The sequence below is a fragment of the Coregonus lavaretus genome (assembly GCF_964263955.1).
Source record: "Coregonus lavaretus genome assembly, chromosome: 30".
NCBI classification, from domain to species: domain Eukaryota; kingdom Metazoa; phylum Chordata; class Actinopteri; order Salmoniformes; family Salmonidae; genus Coregonus; species Coregonus lavaretus.
Window position 1 is genome coordinate 14,702,047 of NC_140017.1, and position 26,194 is coordinate 14,728,240.

The 26,194-nt window shown below is 44.3% G+C and overlaps 1 protein-coding gene across 2 annotated transcripts; it reads left to right on the plus strand.

The window, feature by feature from the left end:
- The first annotated feature begins 332 nt into the window (after positions 1–332).
- On the plus strand, positions 333–25,957 carry LOC311105870 (proprotein convertase subtilisin/kexin type 7-like). 2 transcript variants are annotated; one of them, XM_084148091.1, is made up of 16 exons: positions 333–445; positions 2,457–2,930; positions 4,712–4,846; positions 5,244–5,409; positions 7,460–7,550; positions 7,789–7,843; positions 9,558–9,696; positions 9,771–9,871; positions 14,216–14,383; positions 15,367–15,471; positions 15,676–15,778; positions 19,732–19,888; positions 23,146–23,240; positions 23,480–23,573; positions 23,756–23,873; positions 23,992–25,957. In XM_084148091.1, exons 2-16 carry the CDS (start codon positions 2,517–2,519, stop codon positions 24,226–24,228), a joined length of 2,178 nt encoding a protein of 725 aa, XP_084004217.1. In that variant the 5' UTR covers positions 333–445; positions 2,457–2,516; the 3' UTR covers positions 24,229–25,957. The 2 variants fall into 2 exon arrangements, with proteins under 2 accessions (XP_084004217.1, XP_084004216.1); XM_084148090.1 differs by having other exon boundaries at positions 335–445; positions 23,146–23,246.
- Positions 25,958–26,194: the final 237 nt, after the last annotated feature.

Here is a 26,194-nt window from a genome sequence, read left to right on the forward strand (position 1 = left end):
GAGGGAAAGGGGGGTGCAACTCCATATTAGGAAGGTGTTCCTAATGTTTGGTATTATCATTGTATCATTAATTTTAAAGTCCAAAAATAGATGTAGCAACTTGATCATTCCTAGAGGTTATGATGATCTAGCTGTGGGATATCTGTAAACTTGTATTATATTTCACCTCACCTGTTAGCCTGCCTGGATACCAGTCTGTTCAGCTAACAAACATTCCACTCCTTGTACTCCCTGTCATCTGTCAAATATGTTTAGCGTGGCAGGGAGTGTAATGATGGCTAAACATACTGGTACACATAATAGACGTCTCCCCCAAGTGGATTAAAAAAAACATACATAGAAAAGTTGTTGCGGAAGTGACGACATTACGGAAACTACAGTCTCTCAAGTGATGGTAAATGAAATTGTCGAACACAAACTGTAGAATAAAGACGTCGACGAAAAGGTAAAATACATTTAATCCGTATGAAATGTAGCCATGTTATTAAAGTACTTGCGTGTTGAGAACTAACTACTACTGGCTAATTAACGTCGTTAGCTGGCTAGCTAGTTCTGAAAACATCCGCACGGTCCGTTTATTGCTAGCCCGTAGTTAATTAGCAGCTATCAGACGAACTAAGGAGTGTTGTCTGGCTATTTACATAACTAGTTGTCGAATAAAACGTGTATAGTTCGCTATTTCGTTTCGGTCGCAGTCGTGTTATAAAACGAGCTTCCAAACTGCTGTAACTAGGACTGCAGCTAACTACCTAACGTTAGTAGCTAGCTAGCCTACGTTACTGTACAGCGAGTTACACTCCCGAAACAAACAGTGGGGTTTTACTTCAGTCTAACGTTAGTTAGCGAACTAGCGATGTTAATTCCATCAATTTTTAAATTGGGAGATAGGATGCTGAGTTAGGCCTACTTCTACCAAACTAGCTAACACATACATAGTTAACGTTAGCTAACAAAAATTGTTTTGTTTGTTAATCTGTCAACATTGATATCCATACTAAGTTTTCCTCTACTACTGTACTGAATAACACTTGTCCCTGCCCTAGCCCAGGGATTCCCTAACTCGGACCAGGGTCCGCCCTGGGTGCACGTTTTGGTTTTTGCCCTAACACTACACAGCTGATTCAAATAATCAAAGCTTGCTGATGAGTTGGTTATTTGAATCAGCTGTGTAGCGCTAGGGCAAAAACCAAAATGTGCACCCGTTTGCGAAACCCTGTCCTAGCACAATAATGGACTAAATCAGGGTTTCCCAACCCTCTCCTTGGCCCCCCACAGATGTTTCACATTTTAGTTTTAACCCTACATTGGCACACCTGATTCAATTAGTCAAAGGCTTGATGATTAGTTCACTAATTGAATCAGGTGTGGCAGTTTAGAGTTAAAACAGAGAGGAAGAGAGGCCCAACTCTGTGGAAAATCTGTCTCCCTCAAGCAGGTACTGGGTTTGTTGTTTGTTCACCAAGCGAGGAGTTTTCACCAAGTCAATGAGTGTTGAATTTGGTCAACCCAAAAATTTATGGTTTATTTGATCAGAAGTTTTGTAACGCTTAAGTTAAGAGTGTACTGATAAGTAGGACATATGACTTCCCAGCAAGTTGTCTTGAGATGGCTATGCATATTCAGGGAATAAGTCAGTTTTAACACAGTTGCAGTCAACAGTATTTTTCAGTGACAACACTTTAACAAAACTTCCCCGGCCAGAATATACTATTGTCAGTAAGCACTAAATGTAGTTAGCTTCTATGCATGGGCTACCCCTGCCCTAGTGTTGATGTCCTCGGAAAATAACTTGTTGAACTGGTCTAACAACCCAGAAATGACAACCTGAGTCTTTCCCTTTTTGATATAGTCTAGCTTATTCTGCTTTTAGCTAAATTCTCCCATCTTAATTTACAAGCTTGACAAAATGTGGGTTCAAATGGCCTCCGTCCACACCGTCATAAACAACACAATTTGTGTGAATTCGTGTCACGACAAGTCTGTGTGTGCTGTAACATTAGTCAGGTTATAGTCCTATTCTTTCCTAACAGAGAAAAAGGTGTCAATACTCGGCAAAATATGCATTGTCCACGATAGCTTTGGCATTTTTTACAACTTTAGTTGATTCATACGCTACATGGAGTTGTCCTTGTGTTCTGTGGTTAGACTAGCCTATCATTAGCAGGATCATAGTGTCACATGGATATGGTAAAAAAACGTACCGGCCGCCTCTCCAGTGTCAGTGTCATTAACAGCACAATGTTATATAGGGCTGGTGCAGTGATTGGCTGGAGTTCTGATATGAACAGTGTGCCAATGAAGGGTGTGTACCAGTGCATTACTTTGAGGGCTGTTGAATATGAGAACTGGTCTGTTGTTGTGAAATCTCGCTACTGCCTTTTGAATACCACACTGCAGTGGCCATCTCTCCCTCTTCTGTGTGTTCAGCTACCTTCTCTACTCCTGTGTCTCCTCAGGCTGCAGGTCCTAATGTGGAGGCGGAGAAGAACTTGCGTTGATCACGTGCCTGTGTTGCTATGGGTTCACCCCCCTTGTTCCTGTTCCTCCTGGGCCTGACCTCTATGCTCCGCCTGACTGTTCATACCCTCCACACGTCCGCCCCTCCCCCGGCTCCTCCCCCCTCCTGTGGGCCGGGCCAGTCCTGGGCCGTCCGGCTGCACACAGACTCAGAGCTGCTAGGGACTGAAGGCTCCACCCTGCACGAGCTGGCCAGCAGGGTGGCTGAGCAGGCAGGCCTGGAGAACAGGGGCCAGATAGGGCAGCTGGAGGGCCACTACCTGCTCTGTGCTGGGCCCGAGGAGGAGGGCAGGCCGGGGGACGTGCTGGAAGCCCACCCTCATGTGCTCTGGCACTCCCAGGAGCAGGTCCTCCACCGCTCCAAGAGGGCAATGGCCTTCAACGACCCCAGATACCCCTTACAGTGGCACCTGGTGAGACTTACTGCACACTTAAGCCTATAGAATATTCAGATATGTAAGAATGCACAGTACTTTTTTAACTGAGTCAGCTACAGTGAGGGAAAAAAGTATTTCATCCCCTGCTGATTTTGTACGTTTGCCCACTGACAAAGAAATTATCAGTCTATAATTTTAATGGTAGGTTTATTTGAACAGTGAGAGACAGAATAACAACAAAAAAATCCAGAAAAACGCATGTCAAAAATGTTATAAATTGATTTGCATTTTAAAGAACTGTCAATCTCCCTCGGCCTGGGGCTCCATGCAAGATCTCACCTTGTGGAGTTGCAATGATCATGAGAACGGTGAGGAATCAGCCCAGAACTACACGGGAGGATCTTGTCAATGATCTCAAGGCAGCTGGGACCATAGACACCAAGAAAACAGTTGGTAACACACCATGCCGTGAAGGACTGAAATCCTGCAGCGCCCGCAAGGTCCCCCTGCTCAAGAGAGCACATATACAGGCCCGTCTGAAGTTTACCAATGAACATCTGAATGATTCAGAGGAGAACTGGGTGAAAGTGTTGTGGTTAGATGAGACCAAAATCGAGCTCTTTGGCATCAACTCAACTTGCCGTGTTTGGAGGAGGAGGAATGCTGCCTATGACCCCAAGAACACCATCCCCACCGTCAAACATGGAGGTGGAAACATTATGCTTTGGGGGTGTTTTTCTTACATTTACATTTTAGTCATTTAGCAGACGCTCTTATCCAGAGCGACTTACAGTTAGTGAATACATATAATTTTTTTATACTGGCCCCCCGTGGGAATCAAACCCACAACCCTGGCGTTGCAAACGCCATGCTCTATCAACTGAGCTACATCCCTGCCGGCCATTCCCTCCCCTACCCTGGACGACGCTGGGCCAATTGTGCGCCGACCATGAGTCTCCCGGTCGCGGCCGGCTGCGACAGAGCCTGGATTCGAACCAGGATCTCTAGTGGCACAGCTAGCACTGCGATGCAGTGCCTTAGACCACTGCGCCCTTCTTCTAAGGGGACAGGACAACTTCACCGCATCAAAGGGACGATGGACGCCGCCATGTACCGTCAAATCTTGGGTGAGAACCTCCTTCCATCAGCCAGGGCATTGAAAATGGGTTGTGGATGGGTATTCCAGCATGACAATGACCCAAAACACACGGCCAAGGCAACAAAGGAGTGGCTCAAGAAGAAGCACATTAAGGTCCTGGAGTGGCCTAGCCAGTCTCCAGACCTTAATCCCATAGAAAATCTGTGGAGGGAGCTGAAGGTTCGAGTTGCCAAACGTCAGGCTCGAAACCTTAATGGCTTGGAGAAGATCTGCAAAGAGGAGTGGGACAAAATCCCTCCTGAGATGTGTGCAAACCTGGTGGCCAACTACAAGAAACGTCTGACCTCTGTGATTGCCAACAAGGGTTTTGCCACCAAGTACTAAGTAATGTTTTGCAGAGGGGTCAAATACTTATTTCCCTCATTAAAATGCAAATCACTTTATAACATTTTTGACATGCGTTTTTCTGGATTTTTGTTTTGTTATTCTGTCTCTCACTGTTCAAATAAACCTAGCATTAAAATTATAGACTGATCATGTCTTTGTCAGTGGGCAAACGTACAAAATCAGCAGGGGATCAAATACTTTTTTCCCTCACTGTATATGCTACGTTTATTTTCATTCCTCATTTGTGAACATTTTTTTGACCTTTGTCACTTCCCCGCTCTTCTCCTCCTCCATCCACTCTTTCTACCTCCTCCTCTCCACCCAACCACAGCACAACGATGTCAGGGAGGGCATGGACATCAATGTGACTGGTGTATGGGAGCGCAACATCACAGGGGTAGGGGTGACCGTGGTGGTCGTGGACGATGGGGTTCAGCACACCCTCCAGGACATTCAGTCAAACTATGTGAGTTTCATGCTGGCCACGTCTAGGCCTATTTCCTTTTAAGCATGTTGCTATTAAAAGGCATAGGCTGACGCACACCCCAAAATCTTTTGTAGAGGTTCTGACTAACTGAGCGTAAACTATAAAAAGAAAGTAAGTTGCACACTCTTATGTTCCCAAATATTTCATGGGTATTGCAACCAACGTTCCGGCACGCAGTGCTTTCTTCAGGGTTAGGGTTCAGTGCCGAAATGTTGCTATACCCATAAAATATTTGGGAGCATAATTAGTGACTTTGTTTCTTTTTAAAGCTTTTTACAATTGTCATCATGTAGTATGTTATTTTCCAAATTCACATTCTCACATGCTTTATTCTTCCCAAATACAAATGTTCTCGTGCTTCATTCTGTCCCTTTAGAGTCCAGAGGGCAGTTATGACTTGAACTCCAACGACCCGGACCCCATGCCCCACCCGGACGCCCACAGTGACAACCACCACGGCACACGCTGCGCCGGGGAGATCGCCGCCGTCTCCAACAACAGCTTCTGCGCTGTGGGCGTGGCCTATGGCAGTAAAGTGGCGGGTACGTTGTGTGTTTGGAAAGCTTGGTTATTTTCCAGGGTTTTATTCATTAGTGCACACCATAGCAAATAGTTTTGCACGGAAAATGAAATGTAGTATTGCTTTTTGGACAAGTTCAGGTAGTCCCTCCCTATTTGTCAGTTTTATTCTGTTTGGTGTCTAGGGGGGAAATCAGACCCAAGTTACGCGCGCATAAATTGAACTTTATGCACTTTTCTCTCAACAAGTATTCTGATTTTGAACATGAGCATTAGGAAACGCATGTGACAGCCAGCTAAACGTTTGGGGTGGATATCATAGAAATTGAGGTGGCGGAGATGTACGCCGTATTCTGACCTTGACTTAATTCCCTCATAATTCCAGCACCTTTACGCGCAAGGAAACCATGACTAATGTCGAGCACCTGTCGGTTCCAAGTGGAAAAACATCTACAATTTCCAATAGAAATAACACCATTCTCCATGCATAGTAATGTCTAATTGATAAGAGCTAGGTAAATGAGTATTCGTTTGGAGAAGGGGACTGTAATTACAAATAGCAATTGTTTTAGATGATTTTTCCTTATGATCGCTAGAGACGAATGTGAAACCAGTCATGGAAGCAAACTGAAAATAATATCAACATGACGTATTTCGGCCCCTTTTCCTCAGTGAAGTAAGCTATAAATAGCTGTGCCGTTAAATCAGAATTTATTCTATGTCCTATAGACCCAAGCTATATGCTTCTGTAGCATCAAACCTACTGAGTTGATTGATGCGCTCTAGAATGTTTTAATTATATGCCCGGGCTTTTCTCCATGTAAATCTTTTTTTGTCTCATGCTTAATATTAGCCACTATTGGTAGCCACCGTCAGTAATTCCCACATGCATGTATTTATAACTGTAACTTTAGTGTTCGTTTCCTTCAATTTGTAGCCTACATTTAGCATCATTCCATTCTGTTTACCTTTCTTTCCTCTGTCACGTCCGTGTAGTTGTTTCTGAGGATTGCTAGTAATAGTGGAACATTTAAGGCTAACTAATTTGGGACATGGTAACCTATTTCAGGGTTTCCCAAAATCGGTCCTCAGGACCCCAAGGGATGCACGTTTTGTTTTTTACCCTAGCGCTACACAGCTGATTAAAATGATCAAAGCTTGATGATTATTTGAATCATCTTTGTAGTGCTAGGTCAAAAAACAAAACGTTGCACCCCTTGGGGTCCCGAGGACCGAGTTTGGGAAACCCTGGCCTATTTGAATCATTATGGAACTCATACCACACTTAGCAGTTTGAGCCTGGTGCACATTTCACGACCACTGGATCGTTGTCATACAGTTCCATGATTAGTTGATTTATAGGACTACTTTTCAACCCCTATTGTACACTTTTCTCACCTTCCAATATTTTATGAATTGAACAATTGAATATGGCAACTTTCAGTATGAATCAAACCACTGTATTTTTCATTAATCAATATATTTTGTGTGTAAAGGCTCTCCAAACCTGTTTTTTATGATTCATTCCCTTTCCTAACCCTAAATTATCTACAAGATTAGAGTATTTTAAAATCTACCAATTGTTGTTGAAACGGAGACAAATATGCATTTATTTAGATGTTTTTATTTTATTGATCCCTAATATTCTGAACCCGTTCTCTATATATTATATTGTCTGTCGAGAAAATTCAAATTAAAGGTACACCATATTTAAAGGGAGGGCTAGATAAATGTGCTGAAAACCCCATTGAATGACAACTCCATGAGGAAATCTGTTGGCCAGCAAGTGGGAAGGTTTTCAGCAGTTGAATTAAATGTATTCAGTGCGCATAAGGGAGCCACTCCCAAAGAGCTCGTTGTGCATCTGCATAAGGTACGTCTGAATACCAAATACTGAGAAGTGCTTAAATCAAAACGTGTAGGAAAGGTATACATTTCCTAAGTCTGAATCGGGCCCCTAGTGAATACAACCCTGGTCTGGTCAGGTGCTGAGGAAAATCTCATGGCCCTAGTTATGTAGATTGTGCTGAGATTCTTATATTTTGAAATCCTCGTCATATTTTGTCTGTTCAGGTATCAGAGTCCTGGATGGGCCGCTCACAGACAGTATGGAGGCAGTGGCTTTCAACAAGCACTACCAGATCAACGATGTCTACAGCTGCAGGTACAACCGTGTACAGCTCAGCCTCACCTGACTCTGAACATGCTTGGTTTGCTTATAGTCTCAGCATAAAGCAAACTACTAACAGGAATATACAGCCAACCACAGCTCTAAGCGTGGTTATAAAGATATGCCCTTCTCTCTCTCTCTAGATTTTTCCTCCGCTGCTCTTCAGTGGCTGTAGGAAAAAATGTGTCTGACTCAACTGTGCTCTCCTCTTCCCTCTCCTCCTCCTCCTCAGTTGGGGTCCTGATGATGATGGCCGCACTGTCGATGGACCACACCCCTTGGGCAAGGTTAGCATGGATACAACATACGTTACTACACACAACCCATTTCTAACACGTATTGCCAGCCCTAGTCTCCTTATAGAAATGCATTATGAGAACGCATTTCTGCACCACTCTCCTGTACCAGCAGAGGGAAGTATACTGTTGCACTCTACAGGGCACAGTTTGTGTGAGTGTCTTATGAGACCAAGAAAAGAGAAGGCCCATCCCTTACACACGTACATGCACATACACACACACTCTGACTCGAGACAGAGTGTCTGGCTTTTTCTGATCATGTTCGTTGCCTAGGTGTGTCTCACTTCCTGAATGGCTTTGGCAGGCACTGTGGAAACGAATCAGAACTACCAAATCCCCTCAGCCAGTCCTCATGGTCTAATAGAAATTCATGCTAGCTGCGGCTTCCAGCTTTTCACAAACCTATGAATGGAGGTATACACACAGGATAGGATTATAATGACATACACTGAGTATACCAAACATTCGAAACACCTTCCATGGACGCTACAAGGTGTCAGAAGCATTCCACAGGGATGCCGGCCCATGTTGTCTCCAATGCTTCCCACAGTTGTCAAGTTGGCTGGATGTCCTTTGGGTGGTGGACCGTTTTTGATACAAACGGGAAAGTGTTGAGGGTGAAAAACCCAGCAGCATTCCAGTTCTTGACACAAACCGGTGTGCCTGGCACCTACTACCATACCCCGTTCAAAGGCACTTAAATCTTTTGTCTTGCCCATTCACCCCCTGAATGGCACACATGCACAATCCATGTCTCAAGGCTTAAAAATCCTTCTTTAACCTGTCTCCTCCCCTTCATCTACACTGATTGAAGTGGGGATTTAACAAGTGACATCAATAAGTAGGGGTGTAACGATTCGTTTTAACAACGATTCGATTTGTATCACGATTCGTGGTTGTCGATACGATTCAAGGACGATATTGGTTCATTTAGAACGATACGATCCGAAACGATTCAGTGACTTGAAATCGATTCAGTAACCTTTTAGCCAAAAATTCAACCAGTGTGACTGAAATAAATACCTGGATACTGGACAGTGCAGGTGAAGTTTCCTAGATTCCTGTTTCTTGTAAGGACCGCAATGGTGGCTTGATAATTTCTCGCTCGTCGGCTTCTCCTCTGTTGTCCGCCATGCTTTGTTTTGTTGTCTTGGCGCCTTTGCGCTGCTGCTGGCGCGATGACGTCACGGATAGGCAGACTGTATCGAGTAATGTTTAAAGCCTTTATCATTAAAAGTGCTAAGAAAAAACATCCATATAAAGTCTGACGTGCTTAAATCCAATGGGTTATTTCCTAGTATCGATACAATCGATTTATTACATTTTAAAACGATGTTAGATCGATATATGTTGTCCAAAAGGCCAACTCGCCGAGCACAGATCGATGTTGTTGGATCATAGGAATATAAATCGATACATCGATGTAGTAGATGGATCGTTACACCCCTATCAATAAGGGATCATAGCTTTCACCTGGATTCACCTGGTCAGTCTATGTCATGGAAAGAGCAGGTGCTCTTAATGTTTTGTATACTCAATATTGAATATTCAGTTATGACTAGCCCTGTGAATGCTGCTCACCAATGAGGAGCCTTGTTAACCATTTTTAAATGTTGCTATATACTCTGGTTGGCTGTATTAGTCTACAAGAAGTTATTAGGCGTGACTAACTGAAGCGAATGTTTCCTTGTTTTGCCTATAGGCGGCGCTGCAGCACGGCGTGATTGCTGGCAGAAGGGGCTTCGGCAGTATCTTTGTCGTCGCCAGTGGCAACGGGGGCCAGTACGAGGACAACTGCAACTACGATGGCTATGCTAACTCAATCTACACTATTACCATTGGTAAGTGAATAAGAGCAATGTTGTCTATCTGTGTGTTGTGTGTTTCTAATCGTGTGTATGTGTGTCTCTTGTAGGAGCAGTAAATGAGGAAGGGAAGATGCCCTTCTATGCTGAGGAGTGTGCCTCCATGCTGGCTGTCACCTTCAGCAGTGGGGGCAAAACGCTGCGTAGTATCGTGAGTCTGTACTGATAGTAACACACACCATTTAGAGGGCGTTTTCACACATAGTTCTGAGCTATAGCTCGATTCAGAGTTTGATTATTTGTTCCGTTGTATTTTTTCCATTTGGTCCGTTTGGTTTCACATTACCAAACGTCAAACAAACTAAAATGACTAAACAACCATGTGTTCATGCAAGTCATTAGTTTATTGGAGAAAAATGCCCATGTTAAATCCATCTATGATTATCAAGAAGCATAACTTGTATGTCCCAAACTTCATATTACTTTCGCTTTGGTCTTCCAACAACATGCGGGAGTAAACTGCGCAATAACCGCTCTAACACCGACGTGAATAGGCTATATTCCATAGCCTATATCCCAGCCCCCCTCTCCCCTAATCTGCATCGGATGTGCTCGTAAATGCGCTGCTACTTACAGAATGTTTCAGAGATACCAAGTTATGGTACTGCTTGCATTTCATCAAATGCTCGCAGTCAAACAGCCAATAATACCGCGCACCTTCCTGAGTTTGACTGCGTTCTCACCTGCAGTGAACTGCACCATGGTACGAATGGAATCCCCCTTACAAAGACTGGTTGTGCCTAGGCCCTGAAGACATAGATTGATGAGAAAGTTAGACAGTCGGATAATGACAGATGATACTGTACTGTGCCAATCAGACATCTTTGAATGAAGCGGAGAGAAGGACACATTGATGGCTAGTGAGTTAAAGGAAAACTCCACCCAAAAACTATCTTTTGGTATTTGTTTCATTAGTCCATTGTTGATATAACCCCAAAATGATTTTCATGTCAGCAATCAAGTTTTCAAGATGCATAACTTTCAAAATACAGAAATACAGCTGGTATGATGCATTTTGCATCATATGGTTCTGCGTTTTGAGCAAGTGCATAGGAGAGGGTTTTAGGAAGCTAGAGAGGAGAGCTGTAAGGCAAAGCTCTCTGTTTGCTGCTGTTTGTTGCCATCTCCTGGGTGACATGGTTTGGCTGGGTGACGTAACCCCTAGGTCAAAACCCTCAACTGGCATCCGTGACTTCCTGAAAAGCCAAATCCACCACTAAACACCAGGCCAAGTGGTTTTAGGGCTCTTCTACCCTGTTGCACGAGTGTGTGTGTCCCACATGGCACCCTATTCCCTATATAGTGCACTGCTTTTGACCAGTAGTGCACTATGCACGAACCCTTTGGAATGCAGCCACTGTATCCACCCACCAGCCAACCGCCTCTAGCTGCCATGTGCTATGCTACAGTGCCACCACTGCTATGTACCATTCCCTCATCACATTCACAACACATGGGTCCCATTTGATGTTGAGCAGTGCTGAAGTCTGTGCGCTCTCTGCTCTGCTCTGTGCTTTCATGGCAATGACAGCTGCATTAAATGAGAGAAGGCGTTTTAGTTAACATATGTCTGTGGATTCTTCTCAGTCCCTTTCCCTCCACAGCAGAGAGCCTGTAGTGTTCCTGTCAAACTGTCTCTCCTCTCTGTGTCCGACCAGGCCTGTCGTCACCTATGGTCAAACAACCCTAGCTGTGTGTCTGTGTCACCAACGCTTCAGAGAGGACCCTTACTCCTTTGGAAGACAAGCTGTTTAGACAGCACTGTCTGCATGGTCTGGATCTATACTGCATGGGTGCGTCCCAAATGGCACCCTATTTCCTTTTATAGTGCTCAAAAGTAGTGCATTATATATTTTATACACTGCTCAAAAAAATAAAGGGAACACTAAAATAACACATCCTAGATCTGAATGAATGAAATAATCTTATTAAATACTTTTTTCTTTACATAGTTGAATGTGCTGACAACAAAATCACACAAAAATGATCAATGGAAATCAAATGTATCAACCCATGGAGGTCTGGATTTGGAGTCACCCTCAAAATTAAAGTGGAAAACCACACTACAGGCTGATCCAACTTTGATGTAATGTCCTTAAAACAAGTAAAAATGAGGCTCAGTAGTGTGTGTGGCCTCCACGTGCCTGTATGACCTCCCTACAACGCCTGGGCATGCTCCTGATGAGGTGGCGGATGGTCTCCTGAGGGATCTCCTCCCAGACCTGGACTAAAGCATCCGCCAACTCCTGGACAGTCTGTGGTGCAACGTGGCGTTGGTGGATGGAGCGAGACATGATGTCCCAGATGTGCTCAATTGGATTCAGGTCTGGGGAACGGGCGGGCCAGTCTATAGCATCAATGCCTTCCTCTTGCAGGAACTGCTGACACACTCCAGCCACATGCGGTCTAGCATTGTCTTGCATTAGGAGGAACCCAGGGCCAACCGCACCAGCATATGGTCTCACAAGGGGTCTGAGGATCTCATCTTGGTACCTAATGGCAGTCAGGCTACCTCTGGCGAGCACATGGAGGGCTGTGCAGCCCCCCAAAGAAATGCCACCCCACACCATGACTGACCCACCGCCAAACCGGTCATGCTGGAGGATGTTGCAGGCAGCAGAACGTTCTCCACGGCGTCTCCAATCTGTCACGTCTGTCACATGTGCTCAGTGTGAACCTGTTTGAGCAGACACATGCACATTTGTGGCCTGCTGGAGGTCATTTTGCAGGGCTCTGGCAGTGCTCCTCCTGCTCCTCCTTGCACAAAGGCGGAGGTAGCAGTCCTGCTGCTGGGTTGTTGCCCTCCTACGGCCTCCTCCACGTCTCCTGATGTACTGGCCTGTCTCCTGGTAGCGCCTCCATGCTCTGGACACTACGCTGACAGACACATCAACCTTCTTGCCACAGCTCGCATTGATGTGCCATCCTGGATGAGCTGCACTACCTGAGCCACTTGTGTGGGTTGTTGACTCCGTCTCATGCGACCACTAGAGTGAAAGCACCGCCAGCATTCAAATGTGACCAAAACATCAGCCAGGAAGCATAGGAACTGAGAAGTGGTCTGTGGTCACCACCTGCAAAACCAGTCCTTTATTGGGGGTGTCTTGCTAATTGCCTATAATTTCCACCTGTTGTCTATTCCATTTGCACAACAGCATGTGAAATGTATTGTCAATCAGTGTTGCTTCCTAAGTGGACAGTTTGATTTCACAGAAGTGTGATTGACTTGGAGTTACATTGTGTTGTTTAAGTGTTCCCTTTATTTTTTTGAGCAGTGTATTATTTAACTATTATTTTGACAGGGAGTCAATGCTGAGACCAAGGTCTATTTTCCTGATGAGCCCTGTATAGCACCACAATATACATAAAAATACAATAAACACATTAAACTACACATTACAATACACAACAAAAAATAGCAAAACACAATAATAAAAAATAGTCTGAAATGCCCTAGAGGCACCAATTCTTCCAATTCTAAAGTGTATTGTAGATCATTTCACATGTAAGGTGCAAAAAAACTAAAATCAGATCTACCCAACTCAGTAGAGATGGAAGTGATCTCCAGAGTTATCCATCCCTGAGCCCGGGTCCGGTAGCCCGTACATCTATAGGTTAATAATGAGGTAAGGTACGGCGGAAGTTTATGCAAGAGGGCTTTATAGACAAAAAGAGCGCAATGCATCGATCTACAAGACTTCAAGGAGGGCCAGCCCACATTCTGATACAAAATGCAATGATGTGTACTGAACCCATCACCCATAATTAAGCGCAATGCGCTATGATAAACTGTGTCCAATGACTTCAATACAATGGCAGCTGCATTCATATAAACGTATATAGGGAATAGGGTGCCATTTGGGACCATATATGAATGCTGTACACCTCAGTCTATACCATTGTCATGCATATTATGCTCATAAGCTACTACATATGCAACAATATACGCTACATTCTAACCCAAAACTCTACACACATCACAGAGCTTATTCTCTCTTTGTTTACGTCAAATATTGAACCCATGACTATCCAGGGTATTTTCCACTGAAGTCCTATAGGGAATAGGGTGCCATTTGGGATGCAACCATAGTCATTTCTCTCCATTGGGAAGGGCTGTGGGATCTATGCTAGTATGCAGGTCTGACATGCAGTGATAATTCAGTAAGGCTGAAACAGTGCCTATAGAGCCGCTACCTCTCTTCCCCCCTCGCAGAGATCATGTTTACCAATGAGTCCATCAGCAGCCCGATTCTCCCTGTCCCTGTATTCCTATCAATCTCTCTCCCTCCACTTCTCTCCTTCACCCGTTCCTGTCTGTCTGTTTTAGCACTTCTCTCTACTTTTTATCCTCCTTCAGCCCCTCTATCTCCAACTCTTTCCATCTTTTCTGTCTCTTTTCCTCCCTAGTCGTCACATAGCTCCTTACCACTGACTGTTTGTAATAGTGTGTGAGATTCGTATACATGTTTATGACTCTTCTGTGTGTACTGTGTAGGTGACGTCAGACTGGTCACTGCAGCAGGGCACGGGCTGTACTGACGGGCACACGGGCACCTCGGCGGCAGCGCCCCTGGCGGCTGGCATGGTGGCGCTGATGCTGCAGGTCCGGCCCTGTCTCACCTGGAGAGACGTGCAGCACATCATCACCTACACAGCCACACAGGTACAATGTGCCATTCAGAGGGTGAATGCCTTTGAATGTGGAATGGTACTAGGTGCCAGGCGCACCGGTTTGTGTCAAGAACTGCAACGCTGCTGGGTTTTTCACGCTCAACAGTTTCCTGTGTGTCTCAAGAATGGTCCACCACCCAAAGGACACCCAGCCAACTTCACACAACTGTGGAGTCAACATGGGCCGGCATCCATATGGAACGCTTTTGACACCTTGTAGAGTCCATGCTCCGACGAATTGAGGCTGTTCTGAGGGAAAAGGGGGGATGCAACTCAATATTAGGAAGGTGTTCCTAATGTTTGGTAGACTGAGTGTATGTTTATTAAAGTAGTAAAAAGTGAAGTATTTGGTCCCATTCATAGTATGCAATGACTACATCAAGCTTGTGACTCTACACATTTGTTGGATGCTTTTGCTGTTTGTTTTGATTGTGTTTCAGATTATTTTGTGCCCAATAGAAATGAATGGTAAATAATGTATTGTCATTTTAGTCACTTTTATTGTAAATAAGAATAGAATATGTTTCTAAACACTTCTACATTAATTTGGATGCTACCCCTACGGATAATTCTGAATGAATCGTGAATAATGATGAGTGAGAAAGTTACAGAGGCACAAATATCATACCACCTAGACATGCTAACCTCTCACCATTACAATAACGGGAGGTTAGCAATTTTGGGAGGGGTATGATATTTGTCCCAATACTTTTGGTCCCCTAAAATGGCAGGACTAAGGATAAAAAGTGCTGTAATTTCTAAACGGTTCACCCGATACGGATGAAAATACCCTCAAATTCAAGCTGACAGTCTGCACTTTAACCTCATAGTCATTGTATCATTTCAAATCCAAAGTGATGGAGTACAAAGAAAGAAATGTATGACTCACCTTTATGTACTGTGTCATTAATCACTGCTACACAGGCACATACAGTTCCTAATTGAGTGTGTGTGTGTGTGTGTGTGTTTCTGTAGTATGATGTGCAAGGGGACTGGAAAATCAATGGCGCTGGCTTCCACCACAGTCACCAGCACGGCTTCGGCCTGCTCAACGCCTGGAGGCTGGTCAACGCTGCCAAGGTACCACTCCACCTCACCCACTCCCTTCCTAATGTCTCAGCAGCACACTAATGTCAAGCTTAACCAACTACACTACTGATACAGTAAGGAGTGGTAGGGATTTTCTTTCAGCTAAGTCAATATTCTGCTCATTTAAAAAAGACTGAAGGTATACATGTGGAAAGTCTTTTTTTTTTTCTTTTTTTTTGTGTGTGTATTAATCAGGTGTGGGAGATGGTGCCATTCCTAGTGTCCTATCAGAGCCCAGTGCTGAAGGAGGAGGAGCTTATCCCAGCCTATCCGGAGCAACTCAATCTAACCTGGAACGGTTGGTAGCGTGTGTGTGTGTGTGTGTGTGTGAGAGAGAGAGAGAGAGAGAATGAGCAAGCAAGCGAGTCTCATAATATGCAAGTCTGAATATTTGCTGTTTCTCTTCTCTCTGTTAGTGCTCTCCAGAGAGAACCTCCCAACAGGCAATCAGCAGTCTGCCCTTATTAGGCAATGTTCTTCAGAGTCTCTCTGTCACTGGGCACACTGACTAAACTATGGAGGAGAGAACACATCCCTACGTTCCCTCCCCTCCCTTACCCTACCCTCTCTCTTTATCTGTATTTCTCTCTCTTCCTCTCTCCCTCTCTTACACACACACACAGTGACCTCATCACAGCAGAGATATCTGTATTCCTCCCTCTGTTCTTCTCTCTTTTCTGGCCTCCCTATCGCCTCCTGGCCCAGCGTATGCAGCCTGTGTGTTGCCTGTTCTGTGGTCAGGAGCAGAGCCAGAAGCAGTGTGTTTCCCTGCTGTAGCACAGCCCTTTGTGTGTGTGTGTGTGTGTCCAGTCTCACGTGACTAGGGTTTCTAAGGACAAAGCAGTGGAAGAGTTGCTGACAAAGGCTAAATGTTTTAGTCCAAGTGAAACATGTGTTTTGAATTAATGAAATTCGAGATGTAAATCGACTTTGTATTTATACATGGAAATTCTATTTCCATTCATTGAAAAGTAAGCTAGTTTTGTTTATTCCCAACGATACATGAAGCAGGTTGTTGTGTTTAACTACTCAATCGCTAGGCTATTTGTTGACCTTGTTGCTATGTGTTTTGGCCGGTCCGTTAGCTTAAGGTCCAGCGGTTAGTATGAGCACTATTTCCTTCCCATGTGAAAAGGGAAGACGAGAGTTCCGATGTTCAGTCCCAAACGTTAGATTCCCAAAAGATAGGGGTGTGTTATTATTAAAAAGAAAAACAGTTGTTAAAAGTGCAAAAAGTTTAAAATGTCTAAGATGTTTGAGCTAAATGTCAGGAGAGGAATGTATGGGGTGCACGCCAGGCCAAACTGTGGCTCCCAAATGGCACTCTTTTCTTATAGTGCACTACTTTTTACCTGGGCTCCTCTGATCAAAAGTAATGCAAATATGTAGGGAAACGGGTGCCATTTGGGATGCAGACAAATCACTGGCTTATTTATCTTCCCTTGTTCCTTGTGTGTGTCTCAGAGGGAGAGAATAATATTCACAGAGCATAGCCAGAGCCTTTGGCATGATATTTACCATCCATTTACTGCCATTGTATTGATTTAGCTTTATTGAGATGATTATGCAGACCTAGATATTGGTGAAAAAGATTGTATCATTTCAGAGCTGGAGCATTTGTGTTGCAACAAGTTTGTGCTTGATTTAATACCAAACTTTTATGAGAAGGCAGTAACACACTCTTAAGACCCACAAGTCGTGATGTTTTTTTATTTTATTTTATTTCACCTTTATTTAACCAGGTAAGCCAGTTGAGAACAAGTTCTCATTTACAACTGCGACCTGGCCAAGATAAAGCAAAGCAGTGCGATAAAAACAACAACACAGAGTTGCATGTGGATGAAGAGTGAGATTCTCATCAAAGGTCACTGTCTGTGTGGGAGGGTCTCTGAGGAACTCTTACGAGTCCTGTACGTTTGGAAGAAGATGGCTGGACTCCAAGAAGTCCCCCCCCCCCCCCCCCCCATCCTACTCTACCCCTCTTTCTGCCCTCCTTCACCACCAGTCTCTCTCCCTCCACACCTTTGTATGTCCCTCTCTCTTCCTCTACTTCCTTGGCCTGGGGAAGGGTTTTTCCCTACATGGTAATGGAGCATTAAGGCCCATTAGCAAACAGGGGGCGAGGAAATGCCAGTGAATTAGAGTACGCTGCAGGTCAGGAATCCAGAGAGAAAGGGAAGAGGGTGACTCCGCTGTGAGGGACTACAAGTCTGTCTGCTCTTTGTGCATATTCTATGACTGAGACATATTGTATTCCTCTGGGGTGGGTGGGTGCACGTTTTACTACACTTGTGAGTACCAGAAGTCCTCACAATAATTAGCTGTAGAATATCAGCAAGAGAGCCATTGCACAGTGGATGGTGTAGTGAAAACTGTTGAAGGCTTCGGGGGGGGGGGGGGGGGGGGTGTCTGGGAATGTCTGAGGCGTGTCTGGAACAGATGCATATACAAAATACAGTTTCATACTAAATGGAATGTCTTTATATGGCCTTTAATTAAGATTGGACCTATGGGCTACCAGAGTAAAGGTCAATCAATTGTGTCCATAGCCGACCCTTCACTGTTATATGTAGTTTTCATTGGCTCATCTGCTCTCCTCCTCACTCTGCCATTCCTATAGAAGGACATACAGTGGGGAAAAAATGTATTTAGTCAGCCACCAATTGTGCAAGTTCTCCCACTTAAAAAGATGAGAGAGGCCTGTAATTTTCATCATAGGTACATGTCAACTATGACAGACAAAATCACATTGTAGGATTTTTAATGAATTTATTTGCAAATTATGGTGGAAAATAAGTATTTGGTCAATAACAAAAGTTTCTCAATACTTTGTTATATACCCTTTGTTGGCAATGACACAGGTCAAACGTTTTCTGTAAGTCTTCACAAGGTTTTCACACACTGTTGCTGGTATTTTGGCCCATTCCTCCATGCAGATCTCCTCTAGAGCAGTGATGTTTTGGGGCTGTCGCTGGGCAACAGGGACTTTCAACTCCCTCCAAAGATTTTCTATGGGGTTGAGATCTGGAGACTGGCTGGGCCACTCCAGGACCTTGAAATGCTTCTTATGAAGCCACTCCTTCGTTGCCCGGGCGGTGTGTTTGGGATCATTGTCATGCTGAAAGACCCAGCCACGTTTCATCTTCAATGCCCTTGCTGATGGAAGGAGGTTTTCACTCAAAATCTCACGATACATGGCCCCATTCATTCTTTCCTTTACACGGATCAGTCGTCCTGGTCCCTTTGCAGAAAAACAGCCCCAAAGCATGATGTTTCCACCCCCATGCGTCACAGTAGGTATGGTGTTCTTTAATTGCAACTCAGCATTCTTTGTCCTCCAAACACGACGAGTTGAGTTTTTACCAAAAAGTTATATTTTGGTTTCATCTGACCATATGACATTCTCCCAATCCTCTTCTGGATCATCCAAATGCACGCTAGCAAACTTCAGACGGGCCTGGACATGTACTGGCTTAAGCAGGGGGACACGTCTTGCACTGCAGGATTTGAGTCCTTGGCGGCGTAGTGTGTTACTGATGGTAGGCTTTGTTACTTTGGTCCCAGCTCTCTGCAGGTCATTCACTAGGTCCCCCCGTGTGGTTCTGGGATTTTTGCTCACCGTTCTTGTGATCATTTTGACCCCACGGGGTGAGATCTTGCGTGGAGCCCCAGATCGAGGGAGATTATCAGTGGTCTTGTATGTCTTCCATTTCCTAATAATTGCTCCCACAGTTGACTTCTTGAAACCAAGCTGCTTACCTATTGCAGATTCAGTCTTCCCAGCCTGGTGCAGGTCTACAATTTTGTTTCTGGTGTCCTTTGACAGCTCTTTGGTCTTGGCCATAGTGGAGTTTGGAGTGTGACTGTTTGAGGTTGTGGACAGGTGTCTTTTATACTGATAACAAGTTCAAACAGGTGCCATTAATACAGGTAACGAGTGGAGGACAGAGGAGCCTCTTAAAGAAGAAGTTACAGGTCTGTGAGAGCCAGAAATCTTGCTTGTTTGTAGGTGACCAAATACTTATTTTCCACCATAATTTGCAAATAAATTCATAAAAAATCCTACAATGTGATTTTCTGGGGGAAAAATTCTCAATTTGTCTGTCATAGTTGACGTGTACCTATGATGAAAATTACAGGCCTCTCTGATCTTTTTAAGTGGGAGAACTTGCACAATTGGTGGCTGACTAAATACTTTTTTCCCCCACTGTATAGTAATTTATTAGGATATCTGTGCTCCTCTCACCCCAGTGACTGCAGCTGACCTCAGGCAGTCCGGAATGCAGACCTTGGAGCATGTGTCTGTCACTTTGACACTGGCCCATACTCGCCGCGGCAATGTGGAGATCATGCTGCTCTGCCCCAGTGGCATGACCTCACTCATCGGGGCGCGCCGTACTCTGGATACGTGAGTTTGCGCATGCACACACATAAAAGTTTATTGGTCGCGTACACATATTTGCGTATGTTATCGCAGGTGCAGCGAAATGCTTGTTTCTAGCTCCAACAGTGCAGTAATAACAGATACAGTTGAAGTCAGAAGGTTACATACACCTTAGCCAAATACATTTAAACTCAGTTTTTCACAATTCCTGACATTTAATCCTAGTAAAAATTCCCTGCCTTAGGTCAGTTAGGATCACTACTTTATTTTAAGAATGTGAAATGTCAGAATAATAGTAGAGAATTATTTATTTAAGCTTGTATTTCTTTAATCACATTCCCAGTGGGTCAGAAGTTTACATACTCTCAATTAGTATTTGGTAGCATTTCCTTTAAATTGTTTACCTTGGGTCAAACGTTTCGGGTAGCCTTCCACACGCTTCCCACAATAAGTTGGGTGAATTTTGGCCCATTCCTCCTGACAGAGCTGGTGTAACAGAGTCAGGTTTGTAGGCCTCCTTGCTCGCACACGCCTTTTCAGTTCTGCCCACAAATGTTCTATACGATGAGGTCAGGGCTTTGTGATGGCCACTCCAATACCTTGACTTTGTTGTCCTTAAGCCATTTTGCTACAACTTTGGAAGTATGCTTGGGGTCATTGTCCATTTTGAAGACCCATTTGCGACCAAGCTTTAACTTCCTGACTGATGTCTTGAGATGTTGCTTCAATATATCCACATCATTTTCCTTCCTCATGATGCCATCTATTTTGTGAAGTGCACCAGTCCCTCCTGCAGCAAAGCACCCCCACAGCATGATGCTGCCACCCCCGTGCTTCACGGTTGGGATGGTGTTCTTCGGCTTGAAAGTTCCCCCTTTTTCCTCCAAACATAACGATGGTCATTATGGCCAAACAGTTCTATTTTTGTTTCATCAGACCAGAGGACATTTCTCCAAAAAGTACAATCTTTGGCCCCATGTGCAGTTGCAGACCATAGTCTGGCTTTTTTATGGTTGTTTTGGAGCAGTGGCTTCTTCCTTGCTGAGCGGCTTTTCAGGTTATGTCGATATAGGACTCGTTTTACTGTGGATATAGATACTTTTGTACCCGTTTCCTCCAGCACCTTCACAAGGTCCTTTCTTGTTGTTCTGGGATTGATTTGCACTTTTCGCACCAAAGTACATTCATCTCTAGGAGACAGAACGCGTCTCCTTCCTGAGCGGTATGACGGCTGCGTGGTCCCATGGTGTTTATACTTGCGTACTATTGTTTGTACAGATGAACGTGGTACCTTCAGGCGCTTGGAAATTGCTCCCAAGGATGAACCAGACTTGTAGAGGTCTACAATTGTTTTTCTGAGGTCTTGGCTGATTTCTTTTGATTTTCCCATGATGTCAAGCAAAGAGGCACTGAATTTGAAGGTAGGCCTTGAAATACATCCACAGGTACACCTCCAATTGACTCAAATGATGTCAATTAGCCTATCAGAAGCTTCTAAAGCCATGACATCATTTTCTGGAATCTTCCAAGCTGTTTAAAGGCACAGTCAACTTAGTGTATGTACATTTCTGACCCACTGGAATTGTGATACAGTGAATTGTAAATGAAATAATCTGTCTGTTGGAAAAATTACTTGTATCATGCACAAAGTAGATGTCCTAACCGACTTGCCAAAACTATAGTTTGTTAACAAGAAATGTGTGGTGTGGTTGAAAAACAAGTTTTAATGACTCCAACCTACAGTGAGGGAAAAAAGTATTTGATCCCCTGCTGATTTTGTAAGTTTGCCCACTGACAAAGAAATGATCAGTCTATAATTTTAATGGTAGGTTTATTTGAACAGTGAGAGACAGAATAACAACAACAAAATCCAGAAAAACGCATGTCAAAAACGTTAGAAATTGATTTGCATTTTATTGAGGGAAATAAGTATTTGACCCCCTCTCAATCAGAAAGATTTCTGGCTCCCAGGTGTCTTTTATACAGGTAACGAGCTGAGATTAGGAGCACACTCTTAAAGGGAGTGCTCCTAATCTCAGTTTGTTACCTGTATAAAATACACCTGTCCACAGAAGCAATCAATCAATCAGATTCCAAACTCTCCACCATGGCCAAGACTAAAGAGCTCTCCAAGGATGTCAGGGACAAGATTGTAGACCTACACAAGGCTGGAATGGGCTACAAGACCATCGCCAAGCAGCTTGGTGAGAAGGTGACAACAGTTGGTGCGATTATTCGCAAATGGAAGAAACACAAAAGAACTGTCAATCTCCCTCGGCCTGAGGCTCCATGCAAGATCCCATCAGAGGAGAACTGGGTGAAAGTGTTGTGGTCAGATGAGACTAAAATGGATCTCTTTGGCATCAACTCAACTCGCCGTGTTTGGAGGAGGAGGAATGCAGCATATGACCCCAAGAACACCATCCCCACCGTCAAACATGGAGGTGGAAACATTATGCTTTGGGGGTGTTTTTCTGCTAAGGGGACAGGACAACTTCACCGCATCAAAGGGACGATGGACGTGGCCATGTACCGTCAAATCTTGGGTGAGAACCTCCTTCCCTCAGCCAGGGCATTGAAAATGGGTCGTGGATGGGTATTCCAGCATGACAATGACCCAAAACACACAGCCAAGGCAACAAAGGAGTGGCTCAAGAAGAAGCACATTAAGGTCCAGGAGTGGCCTAGCCAGTCTCCAGACCTTAATCCCATAGAAAATCTGCGGAGGGAGCTGAAGGTTCGAGTTGCCAAACGTCAGGCTCGAAACCTTAATGACTTGGAGAAGATCTGCAAAGAGGAGTGGAACAAAATCCCTCCTGAGATGTGTGCAAACCTGGTGGCCAACTACAAGAAACATCTGACCTCTGTGACTGCCAACAAGGGTTTTGCCACCAAGTACTAAGTCATGTTTTACAGAGGGGTCAAATACTTATTTCCCTCATTTAAAATGCAAATACATTTATAACATTTTTTTACATGCGTTTTTCTGTATTTTTTTTGTTGTTATTCTGTCTCTCACTGTTCAAATAAACCTACCATAAAAATTATAGACTGATCATGTCTTTGTCAGTGGGCAAACGTACAAAATCAGCAGGGGATCAAATACTTTTTTCCCTCACTGTAAGTATATGTAAACTTCAACAGTATGTACACACACAGATTTATACACTGGTTTTAGTTTTACATTTCTTCACTTACTCTTAATTGTTTGGGGCATAATGTATAACACTCACCCCCATTTATTAGCATCCTTGCCTCTGTCCTGTTGTGTGTCACTCCAGGGATACCTCGGGTTACTCAGACTGGACGTTTTCCACTGTGCGCTGCTGGGGAGAGAGAGCCGAGGGCCAGTACAGGCTGCAAGTCTCTGACCACAGTAAGGGTCAGTCTCTCTCTGTCTGTCATTCACCTGCGTTCCACTGACTACTACATGACCACAGCTACACTATAAGCTCTCTCCTGCTCATTCAGTCTTCATCTCTTTCTCCCCCCCCCTATCTCTCTGTCCCTGTTCCCTCTCTGTCTCTGTTCCCTCTGTCTCTGTTCCCTCTCTGTCCCTCTCTCTCCGTCTCTGTTCCCTCTCTGTCCCTCTCTCTCTTTCTTTCTTTCTTTTAGAAGAGCCTGCGTTGCCGCTGGGCTCTCTGAAGCACTGGAAGCTCACTCTGTACGGCTCCTCTCTGTCCTTCGAAGAGGTCAAGGAGAGACAGAGGTCAGGAGACACACATCACTGTTAAAAGAGCAGCCTGGGTTATATAAATAGAAAATATGTGTAAAAGTAAAAAATATATTATGTGTTTCTGGATCCTCTATTTTTAAAGGAAAGTGATGTTTTGTCATTGGCGTTCCCTTAGTGGATGTGAGCATTGATTGTTTGTGTGTTTTGATTGACAGTGTGGTGGAGGAGGCTATGGGAGGGCAGTATCTGGACAGCAGTTTCTCCCTGCCCTGTCCTGCAGGCATGGACATCCCCCCTGAGATGGTCAGCCCGTTCACCTCCAACAGCCTCAAGGTATGTTACACACACACACACACACACACACACACACACACACACACACACACACACACACACAATATGCCTCATTTAGTAATTTCCTCCCCTCTCTCATCACCATGTCTCTGTGTAGTCTCTGCTACTGCTGGGCTGCTTCGCTCTCTTCTGGTCCCTGTACTACACCCTGGAGGTGACCCTGGCCAACCTGGACTTTAGGGGGCTGTGTCGGCGTGGCAGGGGGACGCGGGGCTCCCGCGGGGGCCGGGGGAGGGGCACTGGAACTCTGGGGGACAGCTCTGAGCTGGAGATGCAGAGCGTGTTGGACTCAGAGGAGAAGTTGCCCTTCATCACTGGAGACGCTGCCACATAACACTGGAGAAAACCTCTGTCCTCTCACCCTACGACCTCCCACCCGCCTCTCATCAGTCTAGGCCTGGCGCCCCCCTGCGGTGACCCCAGTGGGTCCAACTAAACTGGACTGGAGACTGAACTATGTGGGCTGGAACTGTGAACTTACTGGCCCACCCATCGCTCCCCAAGCCTGTGGCCTTTTATCAGCGTTGCAGCGCCCCATGCGTGTGTGAGTGAAGTGTGAGTAAGTGTACTGCGGTGGAGCAACCTAGACCCTCTGGATCTCTCAGGACCCTCCGCTCTCACCTAGCACTGCTATAGAGGTGGTAGTTTGGCCTGGTCTTTGGGTTGGAGTATGTATCACTAGTTTGGTTCAGTCCCTTACCTGGGTCTTTGAGCGTGGGGTTAGAAGGTGTGCTGGACAACCAAGCAGAGCAGCACTCCTGGGGTGGTTTCCTGGACAACGATTAAGCCTAACCCTGGACTAAAAAGCAAGATAAATTACGAATATCTGTTGGAAATGTTTTTTAGTCCAGGATTAGGCTTAGTCTGGGTCCGAAACCGGCCCTTGAAGTTTAAGTCAAACTTCCTACGTTTATTAGGTGTGCACAATGGGAAGGCATTACAATGCTGTGCGTGTGGATGTGTTTTAAAATGTAAATGGTGTTTGGTTTTGAGGATGTGTGACGGTGTGTGCATGTGTGAGTGATGGAGTGCTCTTAAAATTTTTTTTGCATTTTAATTTCAGAAAATGTCCATAATACACTGTGTACAAAACATTAAAGACCTTCCTAATATTGAGTTGCCCCCCCCCCCCCCTTCTGGACAGCCTCAATTCGTCGGGGCATGGACTCTACAAGGTGTCAAAAGCGTTCCACAGGGATAAATGTCCCACGTTGACTCCAGTGACTCCCACAGTTGTCAAGTTGACTGGATGTCCTTTGGGTGGTAGACCAAGTTGCTTTCAGTTTTGGTCCACCAGCTTCAAACAGCTGTAAAAAATATATTATGGACATTTTCTGAAATTACAATGCAATTTATTTATTTTTTTATCCTGTGTATGTAACAATATGTAACTTTTTGGGAAACCTGACCAAATTCACATAGAAATGTGAGATCTTTCATTCCCGTTGAAAGCAAATCTAAGAAGCGGTAGATCTGTTCTATGTGCGCTATTTCTATGCTTCTCGTTCTGAAGTTTAGTTTTTGCTTCTTTTACTTTCTGTTTTGTACACCAGCTTCAAACAGCTGAAAATACAATATTTTTGGTTATGGAAAATATATTTCACAGCGGTTTAGATGGTACAATGATTCTCTACACAATAACTGCTTGTTTTGTCACAAACTGAAATGAAGTAAACTATTCTCATTTTAGCAACCGGGAAACGGCAGAGCGATTTCTGCATAGTGCATCTTTAAGTTAATTATTTTGTAAACAGACCTCCCATTTGGGTGTGGTCATTTTGGGATTTTATTTTGTGCAGACTATATACATTTTTCCGGTACTTGAACTTGATTTGGGATCTGAGTGTGGGGTTGAATGTGTTTTAGTTTTTTTATCAACTGTAATATATACACACGTTACAGTGTGTGTGTGTGTTGTACATCTATATATCAGAGTTTGATGATTTTTATTAACTGAAACATTAAAGATTTTATTTTTATTTACTGGACTGAACTGGAAGCCTGTGTTTTGCTGTGCAAGTCACAGCTTGATTGAGTAAAATAAATAAAGATTGTTGATGGAGTTTCGGGCTGTATCATTCCCATAATTTCCCTTGAAATCGAACCACAGGAATTTAGCACAAAGTATTTCAAAATCATTCTTGAGTCCCACTATCGCTGGCGCGTTTTGGACTTTTAACCCCTTTTTAAACATTGTTTGAGCTACAGCAGCTGGGTTGTTGCATTAGTCTAGAGCCAGAGCGTTGTTTGTGAGACCAGGGCAGATCACGAAAATGGTTCTTCTCACAAAAATGTGGGTA